The sequence below is a fragment of the Sus scrofa genome, chromosome 6 (genome assembly GCF_000003025.6).
Source record: "Sus scrofa isolate TJ Tabasco breed Duroc chromosome 6, Sscrofa11.1, whole genome shotgun sequence".
Lineage (NCBI taxonomy): Eukaryota > Metazoa > Chordata > Mammalia > Artiodactyla > Suidae > Sus > Sus scrofa.
The window spans coordinates 49,628,843-49,638,936 of record NC_010448.4 but is presented as its reverse complement, the minus strand read 5'-3'; the positions used below and the strand labels follow the sequence as shown (position 1 = coordinate 49,638,936).

The following is a 10,094-nucleotide window of genomic DNA, read 5'->3' as shown; positions in this document are numbered from 1 at the left end:
TGGTGCCCAGATGGCCATGGAGCGAGTTACTTGCCTGCCCAACCGCCTTGAGGTGGCGGGAAGTGATCCCAGGGACCAGCCCTTCGCTACCTCAGAGGGACTCGGTGGGCTGGTGGGCAGAAGAGTTGTGGTGTACTCAGCCACCCAGTATGCACGGGCTTGGGGAATGCCTGAGGTAGTGGTGCAAGGGCACCACCGGAGCCGGAGTTACACTTGCCCCTGAGAGGTCTGAGCCAGGGGTGGCACTGGGTGGAGAGGACCATGGCATTCTTGGTGACCCCTGCTGCCCCCACGTGGCCCAAGCCCAGCACTGCAGCCAGGCCAGAGGAAAAACTGGTTCCACCTCTCACAGCCTGTGAACAGTGCTCTTCTGAGGAGACAGATAGCCATACCGTGTATCGAGGGATGACTGCCAAGGGTGGAAAGGTCAAGAGGCTGCCACAGGAAGTCACGTCTAAGCTAGGACCAGAGCAGCAGAAGTTCCAGTCAGGAAAAAGCATGTGCAGAATTGGAGGAAAGCTTTGGGTGGGCTTGACCTTGATCCTGTGGGGTCGTGTCAGCATACCTGTTTGACCTAGTGTGTTACTGATCGGTACTGTCTGCCTGGAGCACTACTGTGATAGCAGAAATCTGGCTGACTCTACAAAACCCAGAGCATCTTGATGGACTGGGGAGGCCTGCCTTGAACAGAGCTGCAAGGTCACAGACATCAGCGTGGAGACTGAGGTACCCAGGTGGGATTGGGCATAAAGCAGAAAACAGGAGACTGAAGAATGAGAATTTAATGTAGCAGGAAGGCAGATGCTTAGGGTGCAGGCTCTGGTGGGGGGACAAAACCCTGTCCCTGGTCTTGGGCCAGCAGACGCAGAAGCAGGGAGTGCAGGGCCCGGCAAACAGGTGTGTACCCCAGACGGCTCAGATGCAGGTAATCATACATGTCATGGTGGCTTATGGTTCCATCTGAGTGCACAAAGCCAGGGTCTGCATCCAGAAAGTGGGCCCGTGGGTGGCCAGCCAATGCCGCTCGTACCAGTTCATTCACCCGTCGGTTTTTCTCACGGAGTGGATTGGGGTGCTGACCCCGAGGAAGCAGGCCCTGAAAAACACCCGGGATTGTGAGGAGGCATTCTAGCACCTTCAGGGGAGCCTGTTCCCTGTGTCTGTTCTCTACCCCTTACTAGGAAGTCCCCAGCTGCAGAACACACTAGGAATGGGAAGATGCGGGTTTGGAAACACAGTTTCCAAACTACGATCTGAGCCCTCATTCAGCAAAAATTTTCCTGAAGTGATGGAGGCTAGATTCACCCTGGGAATGACTGACAACTTTTGGCTATTTAAGTGTCTAGAGCTTTTCAACACCTCCAGAATCTCTAGCAATCCCTTGGGCAAAAAAGGCTAATTGGTCCCTGAACATGTACTTAACCATAGCTGCTCTGATGGGTGTGACAAGCTTCAATGTGAGATTCTGCCTGAAAGCCACTACTCTGTGCCAAGCTGCCCAGAACTGTGCAGCCACCTACCTGAAGGGGTCCCAGACCACTGCAACTCTTCCTTCCCCACCCTCCCATTCTCTCACCAGCACCACGACTCGGGCCTGGGGCTGCCGCTGGTTCACCAGATGCACAATGGCCTTGATGCCGCCAGTCACCTGCTCCGCAGTGTGCCCGTGGTTGTTAGTACCCACCCAGACCACCACAATCTGTGGAAAGAGAGGCATAAAGCAGTGGTGAGGAGCAGGCTACGGGTACTCTAGCTGCCCAATCAAACTCTGCTTACCTTGGGTCGGATGTGTTCCAGCTCCCCATTCTCCAGACGCCACAGCACATGCTGCGTGTTGTCACCACCAATGCCAAAGTTAAGTGCATGCAGAGGGGAAAAGAGCTCCCGCCAGATCTGTGGGCAAGAAGTGACATGGGCATAGAGGCATCATTAGCACGGGCCACCACCCCCTGTCCAGATGAACCAAATGTCATCATGGAAGAACCTTGCTTTACAGAAGCAGTCCGGTTAAATCTCACCTTGTGCCAAGCACAACATGGTCAAACTTCACTTTATGCAAACCCATCTCACTTTTGCAAAACCTCACAGAAGCAAGACTCCAAGACTCCCTTTACGGACACCCATTTTGCTTGACCCATGCATTGAACCAGCAGCGTTCCAGCTGAACCTCACTTTGAGGAAAGCCATAGTTTAACTAACATCCCTTAGTGGAAAGATCACATATTTGAGCCCCCTTAGTGGAGACCTATTACAGTTGACCTTCACTTTGTGGAAACGACTACAGCTTCGTGGAAATCCATTAGGGCTGTGCAGTAGTTCAAGCAAACAAAGAGCCTCATCTTAGGCAATCTTCTTGCAAGGAAGCCTCATCTTAAGTCTCACTACACATAAACCCAGTCTGACAAAGCCAGGACACGCGCTTCTGATGGATGTAGCAAGCTTCAAAGTGAGATTGAAGTAGAATGTAGCACAGTAGAATGAAGCACTTTAAATTGAGATTCTGGGTACCTGGCGCTACCTGAGGATATTTCGGGGATCCCAAACACCGCCTGGCCTGGGCTCTGGTCCAGGTGTGTCAGTGAGGGCACAGGCCAGGGCGGAGCAGGAGGGGGCGGGCCTCACCTCACACTGGTGCATGAGCTGAACCAAGGAGTCCCCGATGAAGACGACTTCGGGTTCCTTATCTTTGCTGTCGGCTACGAACCGATGGTGCTTTGGGAACGTAAAGGGGGGAGTTATAGCGCGCGCGCTGCTGGGCCCGCCCCGCTCGCTTCCTTATGCAGTACCACCACCCTAACTGCCCTCCGTTTCCCAATTATGTAGTGAGAGCGGCGCGAAGCAGCTGTCTTTCCAGAGCCTCCCCTGGCCCTAGCCCCGAACTCCAGAGTATCTCAGGTGGGGTCGCTCACCAGGGACATCCAGCGCCCGTCGCCCTGCACGTCCTGCACCGGCGTGGGCTTGCTCGCTGGGTTCTCCTCTTCGCTCATCTTGGCGCCGCAGCTCCGCAGGACGAGCGAGTGCTGTGGGCCCGAGTGTGTTCCCGGAGGAGGTGGAGACGCCACGCCCACCCCTACGCTCAGGCAACAATGGACGGTCCCAAAGCCTGCACTCCAGCGGAAGGCGACGGCCGAGGCTGGGCGCCACCTCCTCTCCCGGGGCGGAAACCTTCACTTAGGAGGGGTGGTGGAACTAAGAAGCCTTGCTTCCCCCACGATGGCCGTGCAGCGGGCTCGTTCGGCGCTTCCTGACCGGGCCGCACACTCTCGGGCAGTGGTGGCGGCTGGCACACCCGGACACCGGGGGCGTGGGGGGAGACGAGACCATTCAGCACCCGTTGGGGGAGGAGGGAGAAACCACTCTACCGGGGTCATGGGGATAGAGGAACTACCTGAAAGGGCGAGAGTGGGCGGGGAAAACCTAGCGGCCTTACTGGCGGAAAGAAACTATTTGCTGTAGGGCGAAAAATGTGAAGGGACCATCTACTCTGTGTGTGTGTGTGTGTGTGTGTGTGTGTGTAAAGAAACTATTTGCTGTAGGGCGAAAAATGGGAAGGGACCATCTACTCTGTGTGTGAGTGTGTGTGAGAGTGTGTGTGTGTGTGTGTGTGTGTGTAAAGAAACTATTTGCTGTAGGGCAAAAAATGGGAAGGGACCATCTACTCTGTGTGTGTGTGTGTGTGTGTGTGTGTGTGTGTGTGTGTGTCCCCGAGAGATGTGTCTGTCTCATTCACGTGGGAGGGAGAGGGGAGTGAGTGGACGAGTCCATTCCTGGATCCCTTGAGGGGGTGGCTCATACACACCTGGCTAGGAGGGGACGCTCCCATTTTCCCCTGACATGGGAGAGAAAAAAGGAGGATGGAAAAATGTGAAAATCAGAGGCTCAGAGTGCCAGGACCTTAGCGAGCCTATCAGTTCATAGGCTTCATAGCCCGCCCCTGCTCAAAAACACTGGTTTCAGTCATAATATCTAAACCGTGTGTGTCTTTGCATTACAGACATTACTGATCCTGCAAGGAGGGTAGTAGAAGATGCAGCAAGATAAAGGAAATTAGAGATGCTGCAAGGCCCGAGTCCAGCCTGGCAACCCTCAGCTCATCTTACAGATGTGTGGTCTTTGCTCCCCTCCCTAAATCTATAGCTGACCAACAACTTCATCTGGGTGTGTCTGGGCTCTGAAACCTACATCCACAGCCTAGGTCACCTAAAGTCCCGCCCCCACCTCCTGCCCCAAATTAATCTCAGACCTCAAGTCTTTCCATATCCTGTTCTGGGGAACAGGTGAGGGTCCCACAACCCCCTAACACATCCTGGTCACATTCCTTTCTACAGCTCCACTCCCAGGTAAGACCTTCCTATCTATTCATTCCTTCTAGGTAGATTGACACTGAAATATATTTACTGTGTTTATGTTTTGCCTTAATCCCTTTGCCTAGAATAGCGTCTGACTCATAGTACCAAGTACCATCTGTAGCTGTTCTCAGGTACTTGCTGAATGAGTATTCAGTGAATGGGTCACATCCTAGCCTTGTCCAAGCATGTTGGGGGAGGCAGATGCAAAGAGAGCTGAGGGAAGGATCAAGGTTGTGACTAAGGGATATATGGAGAGGAGTTTCTGTTGTGGTTCATTGGTAACAAACCCAACTAGTATCCATGAGGATGAGAGTTCGATCCCTGGCCCCATACAGTGAGGATCCAGCGTTGCCATGAGCTGCAGTGTAGGTCACAGAGACAGCTCAGTTCTGGCATGGCTGTGGCTGTGGTGTAGGCCAGCAGCTACACCTCCGATTGGATCCCTAGCCTGGGAACCTCCATATGCACGAGCGCAGACCTAAAAAGACAAAGAAAGAAAGGTACAATTGACCTCTTTGGGAGGAGGAGGAGAAGGACTTTGAGAGTGAGGAATTTCCTAAGGAGTTCGGCTTTGGAAGATCATGAAGGAGTTCCCGTCATGGTTCACTGGTAAAGAACCCGACTAGTATTGATGAGGATGCTGGCTTGATCCCTGGCCTCGCTCAGTGGGTTAAGGATCTGGCATTGCTGCAAGCTGTGGTGTAGGTCCCAGATGCAGCTTGGATCCTGCGTTGCTGTGGCTGTGGCATAGGCCAGCAGTTGCAGCTCTGATTCTAGCCTGGGAACCTCCATATGTTGTTGTGTGTGGCCCTAAAAAAAAAAAAAAAAAAAAAAAAAAAACGTGAAAGTTGGGCAAGCAAATATCATCAGGTAACATAGCTTATTAGAGTATGGGGAATACCCTGGCATAGCTTGACTTAAAAGTCTAAGGGATCAGGAGTTCCCGTCACGGCACAGTGGTTAATGAATCCGACTAGGAACCATGAGGTTGTGGGTTCGATCCCTGGCCTTGCTCAGTGGGTTAAGGATCTGGCGTTGCCGTGAGCTGTGGTACAGGTTGCAGATATTGCTCGGATCCCGCATTGCTGTGGCCCCGATTGGACCCCTAGCCTGGGAAGCTCCATATGCCGTGGGAGCAGCCTGAGAAATGGCAAAAAGACAAAAAAAAAAAAGTCTAAGGGGACAAGTGCAGTGAGAAACAAAGCTTAGAGTCATCCATTCACTAAGCACTGTTTCAGATTAAATGTTGACTCATTTCACACATCAATTGTAAGAAGGAGGTACCAATTCCATTTTACAGATTAGGAAGCTGAAGCTCTGAGTAGTTTATATACTTTTCCAAGGCCATGGAGTTCAAATGTATTATTTGAACGTAGGTAGTCTAGCTCTGGAGCCTAGTTCTAAATGACATTATACTGATTCTCTAGTGATAAAGTGTGTGACCGCGTAGGGAGTCGCTGTGCAAAGAGGCTACAGTGGCCCTTGGCCACTTCCTCTTGGCCTCACCTCATCTCCCGCTCCGGCGAGAAAGTCTGCCAATAGATGTGTAAACCAGTCAGCATTGAGGAAGGGCGGGGCCTGTGGACATCACAGCCAATAGTTGGGTAGGAGGTGCCTGAGGACAAATGAAAGAGGTGTCTGAAAGTGAGACTGGGAGGGGCGGGGCTATAACCTACACTCTGGGCTGGTGGCACGTGCCCCTGGGCCTGGTGCCTCTCGCGAGAAGGGAAGCCAAAGGGCGTGGGAGGGGCACGCGCATGCGTGCGCGCACAAAGCTCTGAGTAAGGCCCGGAAGGGTTTCAGGTGCGTCGAGAGCTGGGAGTCACTGTGGGAAATAAGCCATTTTACCCCACAGGCACATTGAATGGGCAGGGGACAGGCTTCGTTGGGAAAGGAGAGGGTGATGTATCCTTCCCTGCTCCCACCCTGTGCCTCCTTCCCTACCTCACCTGCCCCATCCTGCCTTGTTTCTTACCACGCCCCTCCATGACCAGTCCCTAGTCTTTGAGAGCTACTCTGTTGCCCTTTCTGTCCTCTGAAGTTATTCGCGATCTCTCCGACTTCTATTTTGTTTTCTTCCTTTCTCTGCTATCTCTCTTAACGTTCTGCATTCTCCAGTACCTCTTCTACCCCTGGATTTCTCCTCTGTCCAAAGTCAGTTCCTTTCTGGTTCACCAGATCCCTCCAATATCGTGATCCCTTTCCCATTCCCCATCTTTTAGCTATTTCCTCACATCTCTCTTCTCTCTCTTTCTCTATCCTCTGACAGATATTCCCATTAAGTATGACATTCTTGACCCCATCCTACTCCTGTGATTCTGCCTTTTCCCTGACCTGACCTTACCCCTACCAAGCCTTTTCCAGTTGCTCTCTGTCATCCCTTTCTGTCATCTTGTCTCTCAATAGTACTCCCAACCTCTCTCCAAACCCTCTCCTCTTCTGGCTACTCACTTCTAGGCCTTTGATTTATCTGAATGCTGATGACCACCCTTTTTATCTTTCAGGGCACCATGGACCCCAAGGGGCCAACCCCCAAGCCTTTCCAGCGGCCTGAGAAACCTGGTCGTGTCCGTCGTCGGAAGACCAGGCGGGAACGTAATGAGGCCCTCATGGGCAGTCGGCGGCCATTGACTCATCAGGATCCTTCTCTGGCCAGTCGGGATCCACATGTGGTCCTCCGGAATTCTGTGGCCCCTACTGTTCCCAAGCTTGTGGTCATAACCCAGGGCCGGCTGAGCCGGGAGCATCGGGGTCTCTTCAACCACGAGGTGAAATCTTTGGATGTGGCACGGCTGCTTAGCAGTGGTTCTCTGGAGCCAAGCACTCCTGCACTTCCCACCAGATCTTCCCCAAGCCCAGACAGAGCCCAAGAACGAGCCCTACAGTCAAGGGGCAAGGAGAACCAGGTGATGGGAGGCTCAGGCCCAGGCCCACCCAGTCCCCCACAGATCCCTAGCTTGGGACAGCTGCTGGTGGAGCTTCAGTACCAGTTGATTCTGCCACAGGCCTTTCCCAGGAGGAACCTAGTACAAGAAGCCAGAGATGCTATTGTGAGCACCTTACAGGCTTGTCATGGCTGTGTGCCTGACCTTACCCTGGTGCTCCGGAGCTGCCAGCCACACTTGCCAGGTGAGCCCATCTCCTGCCTCCTGAGTTCCCCTTTCTTTTGTCTGCTCTAGCTCAATTGTCCCCCATGCTTCTTTCCTCTGTGCTAGAGACCCAGCCTGCGGGCCCTGAGAGACAAAAGATGACGTCTTCCTGGATCCACAGCCCTGAGCAGGCCCCAGGAGAGAGGAGGCAGAGGAGGCAACTGGGGACAAAGGAGCTCACCTTCGCCATGCCTCACAACCACACTCCTACTGTGGACCAGGAGAGCCTGGCACGATCGAAAGGTCCTTGGCCACCTCCATCATCCTTGTTGCCTTCACCATCTGGGGTGGCCTGGGGCCCCCCAACAGCTTTTGATCTGCTGAAAAGTATCTGGCTGGTAGCCACACCACCCCCATCCCAGCCCTGGGGGGTTGGCCCACCCCATCCCCTGACTCAGCCACCATCACCCTTGCTGTCCCGAACCTCTGCCCTGGACTGGAGCCCCAGCCCCCCTGCCCCGCTACCCAGCCTCTCCTGGGTTGTGGCCCAGAGCAGCCCAGAGGCCTGGTCCTTTCCACCCATGAGACTGTATTGAGGGGGCTGAGGCTGAGTTGGGGACAGGAATCCCACACTCTGATCACTTCAATAAAGTACCTTCTTTATGGTCCTTTTGATTTTTAGTGAGTGGCTAACCCAGCAGAGCAGCTTTTCTTAGCTCTGACCTCCGGGTGCAAAGTGGAGGGGAAGGTACTATTACTTGTTACCTTCCTAGGGCCCCAGGGGCTAGCAAGCTGGGGAAACTTCCTGGGGCTTCAGTCAGTCCAACACGTCCATCCACTGAGGCCAATTATGTGCCTGAAACTGAACTCTGGTGATGCTGAGGCCCCAGAGTGAGTGAGACTGAGGCTATATTCCCAGAAGACTCCCAGTCCAGTTCATGCCCTAGTGGTTGGTTGCATCTGGGAGGGAGAGAGTGTAGGAGAGGAGGTGGGGGAGCCCAAGGAGGGAGTGATTGATGACTCTGCCCTGCTGACAGAGGTTTTCATGAAGGAATTAACACAAGACTCTAATTTTTTTTTTTTTTTTTTTTTGCCTTACCTGTGACACACAGAGGTTTCTGGAGCCAGGGATCAAACCCATGCCACAGTTTTGACCCAAGCCACAGCAGTGACAACACTGGATCTTGAACTTTGTGGGCCTCCAGGGAACTCCATGGTCTTTTTTTTTGGTCTTTTGTCTTTTTAGGGCCCCACCCGTGGCATATGGAAGTTTCCAGGCTAGGGGTCTAATTGGCGCTGTAGCCACTGGCCTACACCAGAACCACAGTAACGCCAGATCCAAGCCACGCCTGTGATCTACACCACAGCTCATGGCAACGCTGGATCCTTAACCCACTGAGCAAGGCCAGGGATTGAACCCGCAACTTCATAGTTCCTAGTTGGATTCATTAACCACTGAGCCATGACGGGAATTCCCAATGTTTTTTGAGTCTGATAGAAACTTGCTGGTAGAGGAGGAAAAGAATAGTTCAGGCAATACTAGAAATGCTCTTCTACGGAACAGCATGTGCAAGGCCTGGCGGAGAACAGATAGGGGATGTGGCCCTTTTATTCACCCTGCATCTCTAGGCCATGCTGGGACCTAGAGTTAGTCACATCTGGGCCCGGCCTTTGAGAGCCTTTCTGGTCTGGTGGGCACAGGAATAGTGTGTGTACAGAATCAGGGCAGAAATGACAGATGAGGCTTGGATATGGTCCACAGATTTCTTTTTCCTTTGGTCAAAATATATGTGTGTGTGTGTGTGTGTGTGTGTGTATATGTATATATACACATACATACATATACATACTTTGTCTTTTTGTCTTTAGGGCCACACCTGTGGCATATGGAGGTTCCTAGGCTAGGGGTCCAATTAGAGCTACAGCTGCCGGCCTATACCACAGCCACAGCAACGCCAGATCCAAGCCGTGTCTGTGACCTACACTACAGCTCACAGCAATGCTGGATCCTTAACCCACTGAGTGAGGCCCGGGATTGAACCTGCAACCTCATGGTTCCTAGTCGGATTCATTTCCAATGCACCACAACGGGAACACCTGGTCAAAATATATTTTAAACTTTTGAATCAATTGCTTACTGTTACAAATCAGGCGGTTTGCTTGGAAAGAAAAAATTCTGGCTTCTCTCTCAAAAAAAAAAAGGAAAGAAAAAGAAAAAAGAGGAGTTCCCGTTGTAGCACAGCAGAAACGAATCCGACTAGGAACCATGAGGTTGTGGGTTCGATCCCTGGCCTCGCTCAGTGGGTTAAGGATCTGGCGTTGCTGTGGCTCTGGTATAGGCTGTCAGCAACAGCTCGGATTAGACCCCTAGTCTGGGAACGTACATATGCCACGGGTGCAGCCCTAGAAAGGACAAAAGATTAAAAAAAGAAAAAGAAAAAAGACAAGGACTTTCCAGTAGACCTACTATCTGTCCTGGCAACAACTGGCTTAAGCCAAGTAACAGAGGCCCCCTTTTTCATGGTGCCCACACTCTCCATTGAAAGTGTTTCATGTGCATGTTTCCTGCTTGATCTCTATGCTTAGAAAATTTTTAAAAATGGTATTTCGAGGAGCAGCAGGTTTTCTATAGTGGAAGAGGAGGTTGAAGCTAAAA

At 52.4% G+C, this 10,094-nt stretch overlaps 2 protein-coding genes across 7 annotated transcripts; one reads left to right on the top strand and one right to left on the bottom strand.

Moving 5' to 3' along the window:
• PAFAH1B3 (platelet activating factor acetylhydrolase 1b catalytic subunit 3) lies at positions 765-3,312 on the bottom strand. 2 transcript variants are annotated; one of them, XM_003127172.4, is made up of 5 exons: positions 2,910-3,310; positions 2,623-2,712; positions 1,777-1,893; positions 1,577-1,699; positions 765-1,096 (listed from the first exon to the last, which is right to left on the bottom strand). In XM_003127172.4, the coding sequence occupies exons 1-5, from the start codon at positions 2,985-2,987 to the stop codon at positions 806-808; spliced, it is 699 nt and encodes a 232-aa protein (XP_003127220.1). In that variant the 5' UTR covers positions 2,988-3,310; the 3' UTR covers positions 765-805. The 2 variants fall into 2 exon arrangements, with proteins under 2 accessions (XP_003127220.1, XP_005655941.1); XM_005655884.3 differs by lacking the exon at positions 2,623-2,712 and having other exon boundaries at positions 2,910-3,312.
• PRR19 (proline rich 19) lies at positions 3,106-8,106 on the top strand. Of its 5 annotated transcripts, XM_013988628.2 has the most exons (4): positions 5,880-6,249; positions 6,854-7,255; positions 7,355-7,478; positions 7,565-8,106. In XM_013988628.2, the coding sequence occupies exons 1-4, from the start codon at positions 6,214-6,216 to the stop codon at positions 8,032-8,034; spliced, it is 1,032 nt and encodes a 343-aa protein (XP_013844082.1). In that variant the 5' UTR covers positions 5,880-6,213; the 3' UTR covers positions 8,035-8,106. The 5 variants fall into 5 exon arrangements, with proteins under 5 accessions (XP_003127212.2, XP_013844081.1, XP_013844082.1 ...); XM_003127164.4 differs by lacking the exon at positions 5,880-6,249 and adding an exon at positions 3,106-4,158 and having other exon boundaries at positions 6,854-7,478; XM_013988627.2 differs by lacking the exon at positions 5,880-6,249 and adding an exon at positions 4,042-4,340 and having other exon boundaries at positions 6,854-7,478.